Raw genomic sequence first — 23,754 nt, forward strand, 5'->3', positions numbered from 1 at the left:
CACAGATTTTATGCCCAAGCCCATGGGTGATAAAAATGTTCAAATCCAACAGTTACAAATCACATAAAAAAATATAAAAAAATTTGAAAATTGGAACTAGATGGATAGCTTTGTACAACACCAGATGTAGTGGATATCTGTATTTGTAAAGGATTAATAACAGCTAACAAACCTCTAATCGAGTGTTTGTTTGTTATTAATGATTAAATGCAAGAACCCGCGAGTTACGCCACTGTGTTGGCACTTGAAAATAATATCAAGTAAACTCGCACGCCAAACAGTAATATTAGTGTAGCTAAGAGTTGGAGTTTGCTGTTTGCAAATGATTGTGTTAAAAAGTGATAAACTGCCACATTATTCATTTAAAAAACAAAAATAATGATGAATGCACACGATTTTTGGTACACCTCTGACGTGTCAAGGGCATAGAACCACAAATCTTTTTCTTATGCATCTCGAAGAAAAAGATTTATGGTTATGTGCCCTAACCATGTCAACGTACCAAAAACCGCATGCATTCATCACGACTCAAAACACAATAATGATGAACAGACTAAATATCTGCATAGAATGTGCATCGAACCATAGATTTTTCCCTTGTGTATCGCGAGAAAAACATTTATGATTCTGTGCACATATCACGTCAAGTAAGTATATTTTTTGAAGTCAATTATGGATGACTCTTGACAAAAATCTATATAATAAGATAAAATAATAATGAACTAACTAAAAAAAAAAAAAAACACTCAAACATACTCAATTGTCGTGCAATGTGCACACAATCATAGATTTTTTTTTTTTTTTCCTTATGTATTCTGGGGGAAAAAAAAATCTAAGATTTTGTGCACATGCCATGTTAGTAGAGTATGTTTTTTTTTTTCTCTAAATCATTTTATCACAACCCAACAAGATTGGGTGGTTGTCCCCTCCTTTTGTCTTAATATTTATCTCCTATACAAAATGTATCATGATGATAACTTTTGATTTCATTGTCTTATTTCTTCTCATTTTTCAAAGGTAAAAATATTTTACTCATAGACAAGTCAATTTAGGATTTTATAAAATTTTAGATTGGTCAATCGTACAAACCTACTTGTATTAAGAGCATGCCCAATTTACAAAACTATTCATGTTAGGTTTCGCGCGATTGGTCCAATAGGAATATGTGACATTTTATATTCAGTTGGCTATGAACAAAACAACTCTTTTTAAGAATATGTCAATTTTATTATTTTTCCTCTTCTCCCCTATTTCAATAATATCCTTCAAATTTTATTGTTTTTCATATTCTTCTCTTTTTTAATAATATATTTTTTATTTTATTATATTTTCTCTTTTACCCCATTAACCTCAAAGAGTATATTAAAACAACTCCAACACATTCTGAGTCAGGTTTTGTATGTTCTCTCAACTACTAATTTATAGAGTCATAGTCTTTCGAAATCACTCTAACGTATTTAGATTGGGACTCTCTACTTTGAAATATTTTAGAGTGAGAAAGTGGAAGAGACAAAGGTAAAAAAAACATTTTAACAATAACTATTAAAGGTAAAAAAAAAAATAACAATAACAATAATGAAATATTTCACTATAGTTGAATTTATGGAGAATCATTTTAATTAGTACGATTGGATTAAAATGACTCTTCACAATAAAAATGACTACCAGGTATACCTAGCAAATAGACCTATGTGCGTTGGAGTTGCTCTTACTAACTTAGTTCATGCAGGCAAACTCTAGTAATTTTAATTTTAAAAGACCTAACTACTTCACCCATCTTTGCCGAAGAAATTACAATTATACTTACAGTGACAGATTGGCAATTTACTGTGATTTAATATCTAAACAACCTCATCCTTTTTAATAGCAAATCCACACACTGTATAGCTAAGGTGATTGATTGATTGCAAAGGAAACTGAGCTTTCGAATTACCACCACCTTGTCCAATAAAGAAGCTCCAAACCCACAAAAAAAAAACTTAAAATCCCTAATTTCACGTTTAGATATGTGGGACCCACTTGTCTATGGTGGGTCCCACTTCTATGGATTGATTAGAGATGCCAAAAGCATCATCCAAAAGAGCTTATAGTGATTCATAATGCAGCTTAAGAAAAACACAAGGAGAAGAGATGGAACACTTGCTTGACCACTTGTGGAGGTTGAATGATGAGTCTTAAGGACCCACACGTGTAAAGAAGATGTCTACTTTAAAGACCTACTTTGGTGGTGGGTCACACCACCTCTACCTATCAAATTTTGACACGTGGACAAGTGTGTACTGATTTATATGCGAAAGCAACCGAGTATTTCGCACCTGCACGTGCACGTGTCTTTGGAAGTGATGGCCACTGTGACTGTGAATGATTAATTAAAACAAAAAAATTAAGGTAGTTGCAAACAAAGGAGATTAAGATAATTGATTGGAAAGGAGACAGTTAGGGATTTGATGAGAGCCTTTTTTGTGAGATGGAAACGTGAGTATACTTTGCAATTAGAGTGTGTTTTATTGTTTTTTAATACGTCTTTGTGATTTGTTTTATCATAGTTGTTGAAAGCTATGTTTTAAAACTCGAAAAACACGATCCGACTTGAATCATTTTGACGAGTCGAAAGTTTATTTGGACAAATCAAATAAGTATATAATAATTAATATTTAAAAATCTATATAACAAAATACAACGGTAGATCTAATTCTAACATTATAATTACGAGGTATAAACATCTCACTCCAACTACAATAGAGTAGGATCCACTTTTATTGTATTTTCTTTTCATCCCTCTTAATTTTACTATCTTTCAACCCCTCACCCCCTCATTTTTTAAGTAATATCTCTAAAATTTTACCATCATTCTTCTTTTACGCCCTTTTTTTATGATACCCGTATAATTTTACTCTATTTCCTCGATTACCCCTCTAACCCCAAAGAGGGTGCCGAGGGAAACTCTAAATTAATATAGGAATAAACTAAGTTAAGACATGTTACCCTAATATGTGAGCCAAGTCCTATTCTCATTACTCGATTTGATTAAAAGTATGGAAAATGCTTATCAGACTGTGCTCAACACTGAGTTGAAGTGGTAATGTCCCTAGAACCATAGATTTTTCTCCTTGTATCTCGAGGAAAAATCTATGATTCTTGGGATCCTGCCACGTTAGTACAATTTGGAGCACAGTCAGTTTAACATGACTCTAAAATTATACATAAAGACAGGATAATCCAAATAAATCACAAATACTTCACGTCGTTAGAAGTCAATTCTCCAATTAAATTCTTTACCCCCAAGAGTTGGGATGACTATTACAAAATACTCGAAACAATGAAGATCTAACCATTAATGGACTTGTACGTAGCTGGGGTGGTACAAAAAACCTAACAAAGAATGATCTACTCAAGAGGACATCTAACAATAAGCAAGGCATGGTACAAGACACGAACAGTGCAAAGCCCTTGAACATGAAAGGACATTCTATAGTATAATTTGTCAAGTAATGGGCCAATTTGAAGAATTAAAATGATCGCGTTAACTTTGTATAAGCAAGACAATCTACATAGACAAGATAGCAAGAGACGACGTGGCACTTGATCCACCTCCACGAGGCTACATAAGGGGTCGCCCGTTGAAGGGAAAGGTATGCAAACTCTCTAATCCTCTTAGAAACTATGTCAAATTGTTTATTGACTTAATAGGCAGAGTAGAGTTATAGGCAATCAGTTGAAGCTCAGGAAAGAATGATATATTGATCTTGTTTGTGAGCACCACAGATCTTAAAAAGTGAGGTACAAAAATATATGCCACAAACCTTGATGAGATAATTCAGACAAATTTTAGTTCCTATTCAACTCAGAATTCAATCAAGTCGACTCAGCCAAGTTTTAATACGATGGTTTTGAAAGCGAGAGATGGTCTTAGTGGGGTTTCACTGTCACTTTAGAATCTAAAGTGTTTTTAGGACCACAAAGCCTACACATTACGAATCATAAAGAGTACAAAAGGAAAGATCAATGAAGTAGAGAGTGACTTTCCCATTAATAAAAAACCAACAACACATAACCCATTTGATTACTTTAATCATAAAGTTCTTAAATGTTGGTGTGGAGCACCATGCATCATACACGTAACCCTCCACTTGATCCACACCATTCAATATCTAAATCACATCTTATATGTCACTAATGATCTAGTAAAGTTCTTTAATGATTAGAGGTTTAACTAGATATTTTGGGTTGGGTTATGGATATATTAATAGGTTCAAGGGGCATACATTTATGTGTACGAACATTGCTTGTGTCTCATTTCATTATCGTTAAGTTTATTTATACTTTATAGTCCAATACAGAGCCCACACGTCAAAATCGATCTTTTTAATCTAGGTATATTATATGGTGGATTGCTCACTAGGTAGATCTTATATTGGATGAGCTATTGCTTATAAAATTGCGGTGACTAATAAATATAATGTTCGCTAAAGATCTAGATAAAGTTCTTGCATGATTAGGTGCTTAGATTTTTTGGCCACACCTTTTTATTATATGAATGGATCAATGGGTCTAGAGGTGGTACATATACATGTATAGTATATCCTTGTTACGAATTTTTTTATTTATTAATCCTTCACATAATCAATGGGGGTTGGGTTGGCCAACTACATATTCTTATAGGCGTGCAGCATGGCGTGAGGCTGAGGTTATCTCAACGTTGATATGTTACCTAAGTTAACTAGAGCAAGGGATAGAGACAAAAACACATTCCATAATTAATTCTCTTTTTCTCCCCCTTTTAATAAAATCTATTTTTTTGGTGATGAGGTTGATGATAGAGAACATTCCCCATAGTAGATATAAATATCCCTACTTCTCTTGTACACTTCGACTTGATTTAGTGATTTCAAATGAACCCTCAAGCATTCCTTTCAAATAGAGCATAATAGTAGTAGTAGTTCTAGTTGCATGTTTCTTTTCCTTCTTCCCTCTCTTTTTGAATGAAGTTTGAAGTTTCACTCTCTACTAGTTGACAAGATTTTGGTTTTGTGTTTTGGATTCAATTATTTTGATTAGAATGGCATTTGAGGAGATTAATATAAGGAATTATGACAGACAAATTGACAGGTCTCATGTCAAAGATCTCGAGCGGAGGTGCGAAGTAGGGCCAGCAAAGAGAGCGTTTCTCTTCACCGACACAATGGGCGACCCCATTTGTAGGATCCGTAACAGCCCATTGTACAAGATGCTGGTACTACTCTCTACATGTGTTCTCTTTCTGTTTCACCATTCTTTTTTTTTTCTTTTTTCATTTTTTCTGTGCACCTAGTACTGTTACGACGACATCAATATCAAATCTTTAATTCTACTTACTTTAGGTGGCCGAGCTGGATAATGAGCTGGTTGGGGTCATTCAAGGGTCTATAAAGATCGTAACAATACATAGCCCTACCAAGAACAAAGCCAGTCTCGGATACATTCTGGGTCTTAGAGTATCACCTCTTCACAGACGAAAGGGAATAGGTTCGAGCCTAGTGCGAAGATTGGAAGCATGGTTCATTGCCAACCATGTCGATTTTGCCTACATGGCTACTGAGAAGGATAATGAAGCTTCGGTTAAGCTGTTTATAGAAAAGTTCCATTTTGTTAAATTCAGGACCCCAGCTATACTTGTCAATCCGGTCGGCCACCACACCTTGAACATATCTCCAAATGTTGAGATTGTGAAGCTCAAGATAGAACACGCCGAATGTCTCTATCGAAGGTTCATGGGCTCTACTGAATTCTTCCCCCATGACATAGACAGCATCCTCAAAAATAAGCTGAGTTTGGGTACATGGATTGCTTACCCACGTGGCGAGTCATGGAGTGAGTTTGAGTCTGATGGTTGTGCTCCGACCAGTTGGGCCATGCTCAGTGTGTGGAACAGTGGAGACATTTTCAAGCTAAGAGTGGGCAAGGTACCTCTACCATGCTTCATGTATTCAAAGATCTTGAGATTGATCGATACGGTCTTTCCATGCTTCAAGGTACCAACCCTGCCTGACATCTTCCATCAGTTTGGATTCTATTTTATGTATGGTGTGCATTGCGAGGGCCTGAAATCAGGCATGCTTGTGCGTTCCCTATGCCAATTTGTACATAACATGGCTTCAACAATGTGTAAAGACTGTAAGGTTATCGTTACGGAGGTTGGGGAGTGCGACACGTTGCAACATCATATCCCACATTCGAGATTACTATCCAGTGCTGAAGATTTGTGGTGCATAAAAGCCTTGAAAAGTGAAGAAAAACACACTCTTTTCGAATTGACAAGAACCCGGCCTCCAATTTCCCTTTTTGTCGACCCTAGAGAGGTGTGAACAAATATCCTAAAAGGCCCTATTAATTGGCCAACCTCACGCCTGACGTCCCCCAATCACTCCATCGATTTCTTGTTACTTTCACGTCTGTTTCACAAGATCTCCAAATATTTAATTTCCTTATTTAGTCGTGATGTCTTTATTCTTAACTTGATCAATTATCTATTGCTAATAATTTGGACTAGCCAAGCAAGATGTGGTCCATCCTTCAACTACACCACCCCACTGTGTGCTCGCTCACTCTAATTCACTAAACAAAAGATAGATCATGCGCGAGACAAGAACACATAACACTACATGTTCTAAACAAACTTGCATACATATATTTTGGTGCATTGATCGCTTCCCTGAATTATTTTGTGCAAAAAAGTAAGGAGGGATGTCAACTTCATTGGTCAGAGTGGAACTAATCGCTTTCAATAGCTATAGCTACGCGCTCCACGTGGGAGAAATAAGCAGTCGGGAATTTTCCACAATGGGAGAGCCGATTTAAGTTAGGTGTATATTCTTACCTTGCAAAGAAGGAAGCTTTATCACATCTTTTGGTACGTAAATGCATGTGAACCAATGAATGATCTCTATTTTAATTATAATTAGAAGGATGATGACAATGATGGTGGTGATGGCAAGGGAGATTCCTCCTTGGTTAGACAGACAAAAATGATGTTTACACAGTAATCCAAATTGATTTATTGATTTTTTTTGGAACTCAAATCATTGTCATTTACCAATCAAGCTGCGTGATATGAAGACATTTCATCAACAATTGATGTCTTTTAATTGAATTGTTTTAATTCACGTCTCTAGTACAAATGGAATCTGAATCGAACCAAGATTTTATTTGATAAAATCTCCAATTAATCCAATTCAAACACTAATTGGACCTTGGATAAGGATTTCTGTTAAGCCAACGTGGTAAAATTGTGGCAAAATATATTCCACGAGCCCACCAAAGCCAAATAAAATCTCCAATTAATCCAATTCAAACACTTATTGGACCTTGGATAAGGATTTCTGTTAAGCCAACGTGGTAAAATTGTGGCAAAATATATTCCACGAGCCGACCAAAGCCAAATAAAATCTCCAATTAATCCAATTCAAACACTTATTGGACCTTGGATAAGGATTTCTGTTAAGCCAACGTGGTAAAATTGTGGCAAAATATATTCCACGAGCCCACCAAAGCCAAATAAAATCTCCAATTAATCCAATTCAAACACTTATTGGACCTTGGATAAGGATTTCTGTTAAGCCAACGTGGTAAAATTGTGGCAAAATATATACCACGAGCCCACCAAAGCCCAATGAGGGATTATAATGTCATCCAACACCTTTTGAGTCGAAATTAACGTATTCTTATAAATGAAAGATGATAAAGAGATCTATAGAGACGTATTTTGTGATTGCTTTGAGAGATCTGTGAACTCTTTAAAGATTGATTTTCAATTCTTTGAAGTTCTCCTTATTTCCTATTTTACAGAACCTCTGATGTCAAAATTAACTCCCAGAGCCCACGAATATCACAAATTTAAGGGCAAGAATTTCATACTTTTGTGTGGTTTGCCCTCCCTTATTTAGAAGAAAGAGAATTCATCTTTTGCACATTCTCTCCCTTATCAGAGTGTTATGGATCACTAGGTTGGAATTTTATTCCCCATTAAGCCATGCACTCTGTTGTCGTCATCTTGGAGAGATGGGCAAGGATTTTATCCCTCCACAAGATCGAAGAGAAGAGAGGAGAGAGTGGTTTGACTAGTTTTTAAAAGTTAGATCTAATTGTAGATTTTTAATTATCATAAGAGGTAAATTTTGGGATCTAATGACACTCATCAAACATCTCATATATGTCAGGTTCTTGAGCCATATATATACATGTGATAAGGTGATAAATTAAGATCTACCCAAACTACAAACAACAACAACAACAACAAAAAAAACATTTCATGAAATCTGGATTTATCAAATCCGTCCATTCGAAACATCAAATCTATGGAATAATTACAACTGCAACATCGGTCCTCAAAGCAATTCAACCATTAAAAAATGGCCATCAACACAGCTTCACCAAACACATGCCCTTCAATTGCTTCCAATAGCTTCTCCTTCGTCACCTGCCATCCAATATGAACACGTAAGTTAAATAAATGAATATGATTGGGCTTTTTTTAAGCCCGTTATCTGAGATAAACCAAAAATAAATGGGTCTTATAACACATTGGGTGGGCTAAATAACTAGTCTGAGAGATTCAGATTAAAATAGGCCCAAAATGATGACTCGTGAGTCAAACTCGTAAATATTCTGACCTTTTTACCGAGATGCATCATATCGTCCAACGCGTAAAGCTTGAACTCGAAACGATGACCGTGCGATGGAAGCTTGGGCCCACGCCACCCTGGCACCTTCCAATCGTTGTTCCCTTCTTGAATCCCAGCGTACTCACCTCCCAAATCCTCTTCTTTCCCTGAAAATTCTTCAGGTAATCGCTTCAACGTAGGAGGTATGTTAATGAAGACCCAGTGAGTCCACGGAACGATTGGCCCAGTCGGATCGGGCGCGTCAATGTCCTGCACCACAAGTGCTAGACTCTTCGTCCCCTCTGGCAAATTGTACCACTCCAATGCTGGAGATATGTTCTTCTTTGCTCCTTGTCCCTCTCCCGTGTACTTTCGTGGTAACCTGCCCATCTGGTCTATCTCTGGGGATACCAACCTAAATTCCTCGCTCGCCATTTCGATTCGATTCGATTCTTCTGGTAGTCAGTCGTCGCTCTACTAGAGTCCAGACCCTTTTATATACATTGTGAGTTTGAAGGGTTGAATGACACGTGGATATGTCTTTTGTGGTGTCAATATATGATAGTCACACGTGTTTATTATTTTGCCACGCGGCGAGCGTTCCCACGAATCTAGTTTGTTCTTCCTTCTAGATAAGACCCGAAGGCATCTCTTAATTCGTCAAATGAGAAACTATGGGCCTAAATATTGGGTGAAATGGGCTTTTAACTAGCAGTCTGGGCCACAAGTGAGGGTAGGGGCTTTTGGACTTATAAATTTCTAGTCTGTAAAATTCAGACCAGACGAGATCAACTTCAACCTCCTTTTATGATGGATTTTAATTATCAAATTTTAGTTCAATTGATTTTATGATTATAATTTGACAATTAAATCAATAGTAATAGTATATAATTAATTTTGTTACTTATGTTTATATAGTTTCTGAAAATCTTTAATTGTATTATATTTTGATATTATTGACAATTGTAGAATCCCAACTTTGAAATACTTTTTCACTAATGCTGGGGTGACACAGGATTTACTACAATTCTCACGTGTAGGTGCACATAACCATTTCAGATTATGTGTGCACCTCCACATCAGAATTGTGAGAATGGCAGTAAATCCCATGCCACCCCAACACAACTCATTCTATTTTCAATATGTTGCGTAGGTGTCGGCATTTGTTATAAAAAATTTGTTTCATGTAATTGTTAAAAAAAAACATCATGTTTAATTATATTTTTACCTTTTGAAATTTGTGATTTATCTCATCGAGAACTCGAGAATTGTTAAAAAGGAAATCTTTGGATTTTACTTTGTTGTCTTAGGGGCATGGTTTTAAAGTTTGTTTTGACGTCTCATCTTGGTCATGAACGAGATCGAGTTGTCTTAGATGAGACATCTGAGTTATTTGAGTTGTCTTGAACAGGATTTTAAAAAATGCCTTGGAATTAGAGACAATCATATCGGACGAGATTTAAAACCATACTTAGAGAGGAAAGATGTAAATTTTCCTTTTTCTCTGAAGGTTAGTTAGTTATTAAAGTCATCTCTTTTCTTGCACCTATAATTACAAGAAGAAGTGAGTAGGTTGTTTTTGAAAGAATTTTTTTTTTTTTAAATTATAAAAGTATCGTTTCTCATTTTGAGAAATAAATAGAGTTTGGTTTAAGTGCGGAAGATGATGTTATTCAGGTCATTTTATTTTTCTATCAGAGAAACCGAGGTCTAGGGGTGGCACGTCATCTATGGTGCAACTTGTAAGTTTTTTTATATTTTATTTTATACACTTTATTAGGATTTCATGTATTGGAAAAAGTGAAAAAAAATCTTCACCTGTTTGATTAAATTCCTGAATGAGAACTTCTTTTCCAAGTTGATCTTTAAAGAAAACACAAAGACTACATACACCCAAACCAGTTCACAAACATTTCTTTCCTTAGCTAATACACTACAGAAAAAAATACTACAATCACGAATTTTATCTGTTTCTCATCACCCCTACTCCAATGGGTTGATGTTCTTTGTGTTTATATACAAGAAATACGGAAAAAAAAAAAAAAAAACGGACAAAACATCCAAAGTTTTTGAAATTTGGGTCTATAAAGAGGAAGAACTGAGTGGAGAAGTATGACAAGTGCAATTGGCATTGTGTATGGCCCTTTTCCTACTAATATCTAGCTTACTACAGAACACACAAAACCGTCCACGCTGCCGCCTTTCTTCATGTTCCTCGGTATCGTCGTCATCGTCTCCTGAATTCTCCGTTACCTCTTTTTCCATACTTTCCTCTGCATCGACCCTCCCATCATTGCAGATGTTGTAATTTAATCTCGTTGATGGAAGAATCTTGAGAAGCATTCTGCTTATGTATTCATCGTGCCATTTCCTCCCTTTAGTCCAAAATAATAGGGGACCAAACACCATTCCCACACCTGCCCCGAATCCCAATCCGATCACTATGAACTGCCAATCAAAATCAATTGTAGAATTTATGGTTTCAAATGTCGGCAATGGTAATACCTCGGGAGTTTCTCCGCATTTCTTGAACAAGGGAGGCCCACATAATCCAGCATTTCCTTCAAAAGAATCTGATTCAAATGTTGAAAATTGACGGCCTGATGGGATCAAACCTACAAGATTGTTGAACGATAGGTTCAAGACTGCAAGAAATGTTAGATCTAACAGTTCTGTTGGAATCGTTCCATTCAGCTGGTTTCGCGAGAGATCTAATGACTCAAGCTGTGTCAGGTTCCCGAGAGATGGTGGGATTGGGCCTGTCAGGGCATTACCCGACAAGTTGAGGAGGTAAAGTGAGGTGAGATCTCCTATCGCTTTCGGAATGTATCCTTCGAACTTGTTATTTGACAAGTCAATTGAGCTGAAAACAGTTAGGATCTTCACCAGCTCCATATCTAACCCTTTGATTGTAACTGTCACGGCGTCCTGGTAGTACAGTTGGCTAAGTTCTAGGAACCCATATCTCAATATCTGGTGCTTGTACTTTGATTGGGATTCTTCCTCTTGGATCATCATCGCTTTCCAGCTCAAGAAGCATTCCGTGGACAGAACACCCGTGAAGTTATTTGAAGAGAGGTCAATAATTTGCAACATTGGAAATGTAAGATTTGTTTCCGGGCGTCCATCAATGGGACCATGAAATATATTGGACCGTAAAACAAGGACCCGCAACTGGGCCAAACCACCCAACCAGGAAGGAAAAGTACCATTCATCTTATTATTCCCAAGGGCTAGAACCTCTAGCATCGTGCAATTGGCCAAAGTTCTTGACACATTGCCTTCTAATCTGTTCCCATAAAGATCAAGAGTTCTTAGATTACATCCTTCTGGAAATGTCTCAGGCATTGAACCATGAAAGTTGTTCTCCCGCAGATTCAGTATTCTGAGGGTCCTGATGCTACCCAAACAAGAGGGTATTGTGCCATTCAAGCTGTTATTCGACAGATCAAGAACTTGAAGATAACTAGCATTGCATATCGACATAGGGATTTCTCCAATGAAATTATTGCCCGAAAGAGAGAAGAAAACGTTGACTGAGAGGTATGAACCAATGTTGGTTGGGATGAAGGAGGTGAAATTATTTTGTGAGTAATCCAAAAAGGTTGCAAATGGAGGCAGAATTGGGATATTCCCTTGGAGCAAGTTGGAATGGAGGTCCACAATAGCCAATGAGTTTAACTCACGGTTAGTCAATGGTTGTTCGGGATTCTCCAGGAAGTTGTGAGAGAGATTTAGGTGAAGGAGAGTCCCATTGCCAATCTTCCAAATCCAGTTGGGTATCTTTCCACGAATTTGGTTGTTGGAAAGGTCTAGATTGGTCAATGTTGTTTGGGTATGCAAGAAATCAGGGAATTCTCTCAGTTTGCATGAACCTAATTTTAATGTGCGAACTCGGGGGAACAAGGCTGGATTTATTCCATTAATATTGACCGACCATCTGTTATCTGTAAGATCGAGACTAGAAAGGTTCTTCAAGTTCTGAAACATATTTAGTTCTAAGGTGCCATTGAAATTGTTGGAAGAAAGTATGAAGATTTTTAGGCTCGAGATATTAAAGATTGATGAAGGTATTGTCCTCTCCAACTTATTGTAACTGAAATCAAGGGTTTCCAACACAGAAGAAGACGCATTAGAAAACTCACCTAGTTGACCAGAGAATCGGTTGTGTGCAAGATCTAACCTTTTCAATGATGGGAGGGTAAACAGAGCCGATGGGATTGGCCCATTGAGTGAATTGTTCCGTAAGTTGAGATCAGCAAGTTTTGGAAACTTATCCCAATGAGAAGAAGGAAATGAACCGTTTAAACGATTATGGGAAAGATTTATTTGGGTGAGATTCTCAGACAAACCCATTGAGGGGATTGGACCAGTGAAGTGGTTCAATGAAAGATCTAAAAAACGGAGTTTGCTAAGGTTGTCCATCAAAGGTGGAATTGATCCATTGAAACCACAATTCATAAGTTCTAAACTGTACAAGTCTTTGAGATTACCAATAGAATCCGGTAAATTCCCAGAGAAATTTGTGCCAGAGAGTACCAAGTTCTGAAGATGTCCGTTCTGAGGAAATTCTGGTAACGAACCATGAAGACGCGGGTTCAATGATAGGTCAAGGGTCTGCAACAGCGGTAATTGGAAAATCTTCTCTGGGAATTTCCCATACAAACGACAAGCACTGAGATGCAGGAATGTTAAATTGGAGAAGTTCGCAAAGAATTCTGGTACGTCCGCGGAGATATTGTTGTCATCAAGTTGAAACTTAGAAAGGGATCCAAGCATTGAAAGAGAGGGATGAAAAGGCCCTGAAAGATAACAATTTGACAAACTCAGTACTTCCAGATTAGAGAGTTTAGACATGGTCTGACACCAATCGTTCCCCTTGGCTGATATATTTACTCCATCGAGGTGTAGTTCTCTCAATTCCAACAAATCCCGAACAAGCGTTCTAAGATTTGGTTCTTCAAGTTTCAATGCAATCTGTCGTCTCGTGAAAAGGGTAGAAAGATCGAGCGAAACCAACCTTGTCAGACGCGAGATCTCCATCGGAATTTGCCCAACAAAGCCTGAATTTGACAGATTAAGACTAGTCAAATTAACAAGCCGAGCGAACCCATTCGGAATTGGCGTTGTAAAGTTGAATGTATTGTTAGCCAAATTCAATTTTTCGATGTACCGAAGCTCAAAGAGACTGCTAGAATTATCAATTCCACCAGTAATTGATTTGCTACTGAGATCCAATCCTATAACATGACCAACTTCATCACAGGTGACACCTTCCCAAGAAGAACTGTTTAAAGTCCAAGATGTAAGTCTTGATGTAGCAGAATGAGAAAAAGAGAGCTTTTGCTTCAATTGGATCAAAAGCGATTTCTGATCTTCGTGACATTGCCCGTGAACCAAAGTCTTATTTACGTCGAACAGAATTGAGATGAAGGAGAGTAAGAGAAACCATGAGAAGAGTAGAAATCTCATTGGAGATGATTAAGAGAGACGCTCATAAGATTTACAAAGTGAAGAGGTGTGGTTGGATGATATAGCTTCAGGAGGGATAACATTACAAAGACCCCCACACATGAATTTGACCGTTGGATGTAGGTTTGGGTTGGGGTTGTGGCCGACCAAAGTGGCTCTGATTCGGCTTGGGATGGCGATGAAGAACCGAAAAGACAGATAAAGAGGAACGAAGTCAAAGTAAAACCGTGTGTTGCTTTCTGTTTAATAGGACGCGTTTGGTTTCGGCTTTTCATGCCAGACTTCCAATTATTTTGAATGCTCTTGTTGTGTTCAAAGAAAAACTGAGGCTTGACTTTGATGTTTCAAATTTGATTACTAAGTCTATAAGCATGGGGAATTGTAGTTTAATTGTTGGTCCCACTACTAATATATAATCAAATTGAAAATTTCAGGAGTCCATCATGAGATTAAAAAATTGGATGCTTCTTTACCGTTTGATTTACAAGTGACATGATCAATTGTTCGTTAGAATTTATCAATATTTTACAATTTTATTTATTATTTAGAATTGTAGCTTCCGTTGTGTTTTGGTGAATATTTGAGATACCAATTATGTCAAAATCTGATTTATTAAGAATTCTTGAATGAATATTACATGAACCTTATTCGGGTATTTATAGAAATTACATCAATCAAGATATTAGAAATTAACCTAATATAGATTTATTAATTATCTATAATTCATAATTTAAAGTATTTAAATAGGTATTACTAAATATTTTATTCTCAATCACCACTTCAATCTCTCTTTTATTATTAGATACATTGACAATGATACAATATATCTTATGCATCATAATATGATGCATCTCTTACATCTTTCCTTAATTGCATGGTCTTTTGAAGAAAGAGTATGGAATTGGTTTAATTGAATACTTTCTCTTGATCTCATGAAATACTTGATGATGGATATCCACAAATATCTAATCAAGTTTGATGGTGATTCTCGTCTGTCTGTGAAGTTCATCATTGTTACATCTTACTCATTTTTAAGTCTATTGGAGCCGTTGGTCTACTAGATCAGGTCCGTCATAATTTCTCCCATAAGCATACAAATAAGGATCGTATGGTTTAAATACAAAAACTCTCATTGAAGAGATTATAGATAAAATAAAAATCGATATCATGAAGGATTAACTTGTGAAGTAGAAAGATTTGTAGAAACATAAAAAAAAACATGTTATTTTTATTTTTTTAAAAATATTAATAACATAAACAAAATGATTTAGGTTCGACGCACCAAGATTGTTATGCTCAATGGAACTTGATATCTGATACAATGTAAAAATCTGATTTATTGAGAATTGAATAAATATTAAATGAACCATGATAAGATATTACATCAATCAAGACAAAGAAATTAGCCTAACATAAATATTTTAATTTATTAAAACTTCCTAATATAAAATATCCTAATTTATATTGCTACATATATTATTCTCCAACACTATTTTCATTTTGAGATGAGATACATTGATATAATACAATGTATCTTATGTATCATAATATGATGCATCTTGTTCTCTTACAATCTATGTTTTCAAACTAATGCAAGATGCTTTGGCTAAAGTCTTTTCTGAGAGATCACCAGAAAATGACTTAAATACCCACAATTTCAATTAGGTAACTTTTTTTAATTTTTGACTTATTATCAAATGTTGTTGATTTTTCTTTTCAAAAATCCATATTCTTCACCTTCCTCAAAACTATATGTCATCCCTGTGCGTTTTAAGGTTAGAGGACATGGCAACTTGAGGTTAAAAATGAGGCTGGTAATCCTAGAATTTGGAGAAGATAAAGTTGGGAGAGAAATCTGTTTTTTTTTCTTTTTAGTTATAATTTTTTTTTTTTATTCCGAAAATAAGGGCATTTAGGTCATTTTATTTGACTGCGGTCAATGAGGTTACGTGATCAGTTGGAAAACATGGATGCCTCCAGTATTCACCAAAACCTACATCTAAATTAATCTTAAAATATAATTAGTGAGGCGGAGCCAATGCCACATGGCATCCAAGGGAGAAAAGGTGTTGGGTAGCTATCCAACTCGTTGTAGCACATAATCTAGACTCAAGGGAGAAGATAAGTCAATGTTTAATTCAACTAAATCAGGTCAATTAATTAGCGTAGTTAGTAAGACTATCTGTGGCTTGTATCTAAGTAGGGTTTACAACTTACCTACCTCAGATATTTCGAGTATAAATGAGATTGCCCATTAGAGTATTAAAAAAATTTGTCCTGAAATCACTGGCTATTTCCTATTTAATTTTTAATTTGCCCAATTATGATTGTGACAAAAGAGATAATATTAGAAATTTATTTCAATCGTATGGTCCAAATCGATCGGCTGTAGAATATAAAACAAACAATTCTATCATGACCCAACATCTCCCATATCACACTTTCGGGCCCACTTTTGCCCTGTCAGTGGGCCAGGAGCATTTGTGGACTTTAGGTCCATGTATGGCTCAGTCCATAAAAAAGTGATTTCCTCAACATAGTCCTTGAAGCTTTCATTATAAAAAAATAAATTTCGAAGAAAAGGTGATTGTTTGGTCGTCTTCCATTTACGTTAGCCCTCACATGAACAACGTTACGTCTGGTGCTATCTTGCCCACGTAGGCCTCACCAACCAAACTTACAAGTTTGACAATCTTCCATAGAAGTATGTTAATAATTTTTTTTTTTTTTGTATTAAATAAATAAACAATGTTATTAGTAATCATAAACCATTTGTGTTTATCTTGATACTACATATCTTGGAAATACTTATCCCGAGGATAAATGTTAATTATTGGATTTTATGTTTAAATGGTTGGGATCATGTGTTTTGTTCAAGAGTCATTCTTCATGAATCAAGGGATCCTGACGCATTGTATATGAAGATTATAAATTTAGAGTTATGATAATCTAACTTACCCATGTGGCATACTCAATCGACACCCCTGACCTGACATGCTTGAAAACCGTCGAGTTGTACTCCTCGAGATACATTTTTTTAATGGAGAAGTGCAGTTGTGTATCCCGAGACGTACATATCTATGATTCCCCAACATGTCACGTCAGGGGTGTCAATTGAGTATGCCACGTGGGTAAGTCAAATTTTCACGATTTATAAATTAATTCATCTAAAAGTCTTCTTTTCTTTGCTACTTTTCTAAACCATCCGAATATCATCCACCAAATAGTATTTGTGGGGTGAATTTCCGCAATGACTAAAAGCTCGAGATCACTAATATCATAGTGTCCAAGATATGTTGTCATTTTCATCATCATCGTGGATACAATTTTCAAAATCCAATTCAGAGTTAGTGCATGTTTGATGATGATCTTGGACTTTGTGTTGGTCACTCCTAGGTGTACATGCAAACTCCTCTGATGTCCAAGTCAAATTTTTAATGGAAAATCATGATTTTTAGAAGTCGTGTACCTTTTACTTTGATTGTTGCCCTATCTCCCAAAAACACTTCATCGACGAGTCATAACATCTTTCATTAATCTTTGGATGACACATGTAATCATCTTAATAGTTTAGATTCATTCCTCCACAATCATCCTTAGGCATTGGTGTGACAATTGCCAAAAAATTTCCAATGCTTACATTAGATTTTGAATTAGAACAACAAAAATTGATCAAAAGTCCCTTAGATTCTCTTCTCTTAATTATAGACTCGTGTTCTTCAGTCCTAAAATGGCAGTTTTCTTCTATTATGCTTCTCCCATGATTTCTTGCTTAGGGATTCTCATGATCATCTAACCTTGAAAGTAGGTCATCCTTGAGGGCACTTTGGATAAAATCAAATTTGGGATCATATAATTTTCCCTATTTTTACTTACGGTGTGTTTGGATTGAGAGAAATAGAGAGAAGAGAAGAGAAAATACATGAGTTCCTCTCCATTTCTCTTATTTGGATTGTTAAGTGGGGAGAGAAGAAAAAAGAATTGGAGAGAAATCCATTTAAAATATTTTATAATTCCAACTATGCTCGTAGATGTCTTTTAAGATATTTTAAAATTTCAAAGTTGTCCCAAGTTCTCTCCTGTCAATCCAAACATGGTGGAGAGAAATTGAGTTTATCTTCTCTTCTCTTCTCTACACTTCTCTCAATCCAAACATAACAATACTCTGCATGGATTAATTCCCACCCGTACAAATCTCAAGATGACACGTGTTCAATTCTAATTGCTTACTGACCTTAATACTTTATGCTTTGGCCAAAGTAAACAACATAACCGATCACATTAGACCTAATAGTTTGGATGATCAATAAGACAATAACATGGCAACTGTCCAAAAGAAAGTCAATAATAAGATCTAAGGGTAACAAATTGATCCTTATAATACTATAGCTAATTCACGAGGTCCAATATTGATTGATGAAACTTGGCCCTAACGACAAGTCTTTGATAGACTTCTGTATTTTTTTTTCTTGCTTTAAATTATTCTTTTAATTATTAATCTGACTAACAACTAGTCCCCATGGACCTCCAATGTGAAGAGAATATATTGATTTCAGAAGTCTGACTCAATATTCAATTATTTTTGGTAACTCTTTTGAGACAAAAACACCTAAAATTCATCAAAAAGATTCCAATACTACACAACAAAAGTGAAGAAAACAGATAAAAACCAAACCCACTACGTCCACTAAAAATGGTTGAGAGAATCCAATTTTGAGCCGAGTGTTAAACGCAGTGTCCAGGATAGTCACTTTACCACTTTCCTTTCTTAGATTACACGAGCGGTGTGGACCATGTGTCTACCATACCAATACTCCATAGCCCATGTTTATGGGTCAACTTGGTAGCCTGACACAGCTATCATGTTTTTTGTCGGGTTCGAAGTTTGGGTTCTTTCGTGCCTTGACTTGACCCATTGGGAGCACTGAATCATGCTTCATTTTAGATTTGGCTCACGTTTGGGTTGAACCTGACCTATAGAGCCGAAATTTTGGGATCAGCTTAAATTTTGCAACTAAGCGTCAAGTTAATAAATTGAACTTAATAGAGATGATGAAATTGAGATGGATGAGCAAGAAGTACAAACAAACAAACTCAGTTTTAATACGAGAAGACTTGATCTTAGAGAACATGGATTTGAGGAACTTGATTTTTAGGATTGGGCTTTGTTTGCTCCTTGTTGTGTACTGGGTCAAACTATTTATCAAAAGAATGTGTCATCAACTACTACCAAAAACAAAATTGATCCGAAACAATAGATAGATAAAATGAGGATTATGCTGAAGTAACATTAAAATGTACATGGATGATTCCCCCTTCTACTCCTAGATCTATGGATCAGATATAGGAGGAAGGTAGAACCATGGAAGTTGATAGAGAGGACTTGGATAAGATGACTTGGACTCCATCCATCAAAGGAGATTTTTCAATCAAATGAGCATATTAAGGCATTGTTCCTCGAGGGATAGATAAATAGTGGGCACAAATTGTGCAACAACCAAGGTATCCAAAGGTATTTCTTCATAGCTTGACTGGCTATGAGTAGAGGCATTAAAACCCAGAGTAAACTTATGCAAAGAGGTATCATAAATCAATCGATTTGCCATTTTTGTAGAGCAACAGAGGAGAATAATGACCACATCTTCATGGGATGTGGGTTTACCAAGGAACTTTGGAGTAGAATTCTCCATAAAATAAATTATAGAAGATCAATCGGAGATTGGAACTCAGAACTTCAATGGGTGTATAATAAATTCAAAGGACGATCGTATGTTGATACTATCAAGAAATCTATCTTTTATGTTTACTTATACCATCTTTGGAGAGAAAGATGTAGAAGAATTTTCAAAAATACTTTATCTAATCTCATTCTACTGCTTAAAACCATTGAAGATGTCATCGAAGCGAAGTTTGACAGCCAAGGGCTTTTGGACTTGGATGTGCAATACAATAGAGACTTCATGGATAATTGGATGAAGCTCAATACTCCTTCCCCCATAGTTTGTAAATAGATGGCTCCCGAGACTGGTCATTGGAAGCTGAATTTTAACGACTCTTTTAGAGGGGTCATTGGTGAGCAAAGGGTTGTTATCTGTAATGCTAAAGGGGAGGTGGTGTGTACTCTTGTAGAATGTTCTATAGGAAAATCAATCGTCTAGTAAGAATTCAAAGCAATCTTAGAGGGTATTCGATTATCTAAGTCATTGGACCCATAGCTACTCATAGTGGAAGCCGACTCAGTACTATTATTCAAATCCTTAATAAGGAAATTCATTGCCTATGGAGAGTTAAGCCCTTAGCTAACAAAATCTAGGCCCTATGCTCTACATGAAGCAAACATGTTTGCAGACAAACTTACTTCATTGTTAACTACTTAAGATAGTAGAATCATTTTCGTTTCTGATCTTCCTTCTGAGTTGAAGTCTATTGTAAGGGAGGATGCCTCTGGGACCCCCTATGTGATATTGTAACCCTTTTTTTCTCTTTTCTTTATATTATGCTCACGAGATCTATCTCAGCCCCTGATTACTCTATTAAAAAAAACACCCATTGAAATGTCCCCCCACGAGGTACATTTCAATGTTACTCCAACGCAACTCATAGAATAATGTTGAAGTGACCTCAAGTTGTATCTCACATTGCATATCCTCACAAGAAAGTGCGTAAGAATCATAGATGTTTTCATCGAGAAACGAGTAAAAAAGCATCTTGATTCCTGCACACTTTGATGTCAAGATGTGCAATATGAGGTACAATCTTGAGATCGCTCTCTCAAATAGATATTAGTGTAATGATTTTTCTAACACCCTTTTTGACACACACACACCCTTCACAAAATCGTAGATCATTTGCCTTGGGATACGTATAATCATAAAAAAAAATTATTATGTATCTTGGGCCAAATGATGTGATGGGGGCTTAGGGGGTGTGTGTCAGAGGGGAAGGGGAAGGGGAAGGGGAAGGAGAAGGAGCGGGGCGTCATATTATCACACCTCTAGATATTATTTACTCCCAAAAGAAATATCTTCTCACAAGCATGGCCCACCACTAAAATAATATGGAGCCCGTTTCAATTGGTGGACCAATTCTTGACTATGACAGGGAGATCACGAAATGCACGAGAAATGGAGACATCACGAGGACAGAGACACAGCCAAAAAAACAAAAATTTTGATGAACTCTAATGGTGAAAAACTTAGCACGGTTACCTCTGAATCATGAAATCAATGGACAGTGTTGACTCGGAAGACTGGGCACTATTTCTACCCTTTTTATTCCAAAATCAATATGATCCACATAAGTAGTCACCAAACCCATCATGAAGGAAATCAAAACAATCTCCTTATACATTGAGAACATGCCCACAAACTGAAGTGTGATGGAATCGATAACAATAGGAGTCTTTAATTACCTACGCGCATAGCATGAGAAAATGCCCCCCACAAAGATTGAAATATTCTTATTGGAATAATTTACTATAAAGATTGAAAAATTACTGGTTTGGGAAAGATAAATCACAAGTTTTTTATTTGAAGTTGAAGACACGGGCATTAAGATATTTTTCATTAGTTTATAAGAGAAGACTGAAGTCAAACGTCATCAATTTTAAACAAAGAAACATCTCAAATATTCACCAAAATGTGGAGGTTCAAATTCTTAAATTGAAAACATAAGGGACGACAAGTCATTGAAAAGACAATGATTTCTTCGTTTCTTTAAAGCGGGCAGTCCATTTCAAAGCTTGTTACGATAATAAACTTGGCTCAGTCTTTATCCATAGGTGGCATGCTTGCCAACCATATTATTTAAGACCGTTGGTCTGATTGATTGTAAAGATTTAAATGGGTAATAAGATTAAAAACAACTGCAAAGGGGGAGTGAAAATTAGAGTAATCCATAATGTTTTCAACCTCATGACTAGCCCCTTAACCTAAACTAACATAAAAGTATGGAAAACCCATCATTTTCGATCTTAAAAAGTATACTTTTTAATCTCATCTTCAACCTTAAGATCATATCTCCTCCAAACATCAAGAAAATATGAGTTTTTTAGTCAATTGAGGACTGAATGAGCATATTTGTGGTTTGAGTAGGTTGAGGATTATATTGTTGTGTAAATGTCTTGTATTCTGTTGCGCTACGCAGAATTACGGGGGGTTAATATTTTCTTAAAGGATTTTTTATTTCTAGGGGTTTTTGTTTTGGAGAGTTCTACTTATTTTGATAACTCTCAGTAATATAAATAGCGATCTCTGGGACTGTAAAACTTAAGAGAGAACTATTGATTGTTCTTATTCTGTTCCATGGACGTAGGCACACTGTTGAACCACAAAAATCCTTGTGTTTTGTGCGATTGTGTCATCTTTGCTATTGCGATTTTTTCACATATATCTCTTCTCGAATTGAAGGGTTTGAAATTACTTATTTACTAAGCACAAAAAGTTTTATGTTAACCTCCCTAATGTCTTGTGAATTATCTTGTTTTTTTTGTCCATAACCCAGTTACCCCATAAATAGATCATTTGGGAGAAATATACATAAATGATAAACTTGATTGGAGATTTCTAGTTAAAAATAGATCATTTTTTTGTTCCACAAATACCGAATTTACATATAACCCCGACTTGAATATCATGTGTTTAAAAGGAGCCTAATTGACGCAACATCAAATGGTGCCGATTGATCGACAGTAGAATATAAAATGAAGTAATGAACAACGCTGACATGACCTCCACATTTCAAAATGCCCATATTCAACGCTTTCAGACCCATTTTCATACATGAGCTTTTGACGAACACCTTATTGAACCTACACTTCAAAGTCCTGTCTTATTAATGACCTATTGAATTTTAGCTAAACAGATAGAAAAATCGTGAAACAGTCAGTGGGCCTGGGCATTTTTGGGGCTGAGAATTCATATGGGCCTTGTCCATCGAAAAAATGGACTTTTGGTGAACGGACTTGACGCACGCTGACGTGGAAGCACATAACTTATTAAAAAATAAAAAGAGAAATTTTCTCTCTCTTACATGTTCTTTACCCACATATTTATTTTTTTAGATTTCAAATCTTAAAAAGGATCGTTGGGCCCACATTGACAATCCAACAACATAGACATCTAAATTTCATGAAAATATTCATATTCAAAAAATAAAAATTACAAAAAATTATTTTTCAAGCTTGATCCATGGTATATAAAATGGACGGCTAACGAGCACCCACATTTAAAGTTCATATAATTTTATCCTCTACAACCCCATTTCACTGAATCATGATTTTGAATGCAACAAGGTGATATGAAAGTTTCTTTTTTTCACTATGGATAAGAGAGAGGAATTCTCTTTTCTCTTTTTTATTTTTTATTTTTTTAATAAGTTATGTGCTTCCACGTCAACATACGTCAAGTCCGTCCACCAAAAGTCTGTCATATTATCAGCACTCTAAAAAAAACAGTTACCGACAGTTGTAATACACGATTTTTATTTTTCAATTTCTTCTCAAGATCCAAACATTTTAAGGTGGATAAAAAGTGTACCTTCATTGATTAGATATGATTCTTAGAAAGAGAATTAATTTTTTTTTTTTTTTAATGCTTGTTTGGTACTCTTTCACTTTGCATTAGTCCTCACATGAATCAGATGA

At 35.9% G+C, this 23,754-nt stretch overlaps 3 protein-coding genes across 3 annotated transcripts; 1 reads left to right on the top strand and 2 right to left on the bottom strand.

The window, feature by feature from the left end:
* The first annotated feature begins 4,447 nt into the window (after window positions 1-4,447).
* On the top strand, window positions 4,448-7,006 carry LOC147399476 (putative N-acetyltransferase HLS1-like). The gene is made up of 2 exons (XM_086444849.1): window positions 4,448-5,233; window positions 5,361-7,006. Exons 1-2 carry the CDS (start codon window positions 5,060-5,062, stop codon window positions 6,342-6,344), a joined length of 1,158 nt encoding a protein of 385 aa, XP_086300975.1. The 5' UTR covers window positions 4,448-5,059; the 3' UTR covers window positions 6,345-7,006.
* A 1,261-nt stretch (window positions 7,007-8,267) lies between these two features.
* Window positions 8,268-9,125, bottom strand: LOC147399477 (PEBP (phosphatidylethanolamine-binding protein) family protein). Its single transcript, XM_086444851.1, has 2 exons — window positions 8,649-9,125; window positions 8,268-8,455 (listed from the first exon to the last, which is right to left on the bottom strand). Exons 1-2 carry the CDS (start codon window positions 9,072-9,074, stop codon window positions 8,381-8,383), a joined length of 501 nt encoding a protein of 166 aa, XP_086300977.1. The 5' UTR covers window positions 9,075-9,125; the 3' UTR covers window positions 8,268-8,380.
* Window positions 9,126-10,527: 1,402 nt separating this feature from the next.
* On the bottom strand, window positions 10,528-14,496 carry LOC147399478 (receptor-like protein 7). The gene has a single exon (XM_086444852.1). It carries the CDS (start codon window positions 14,109-14,111, stop codon window positions 10,722-10,724), a length of 3,390 nt encoding a protein of 1,129 aa, XP_086300978.1. The 5' UTR covers window positions 14,112-14,496; the 3' UTR covers window positions 10,528-10,721.
* Window positions 14,497-23,754: the final 9,258 nt, after the last annotated feature.

This window comes from Akebia trifoliata, chromosome 6, assembly GCF_017979445.1.
Source record: "Akebia trifoliata isolate Shusen 1 chromosome 6, ASM1797944v1, whole genome shotgun sequence".
NCBI classification, from domain to species: Eukaryota; Viridiplantae; Streptophyta; class Magnoliopsida; order Ranunculales; family Lardizabalaceae; genus Akebia; species Akebia trifoliata.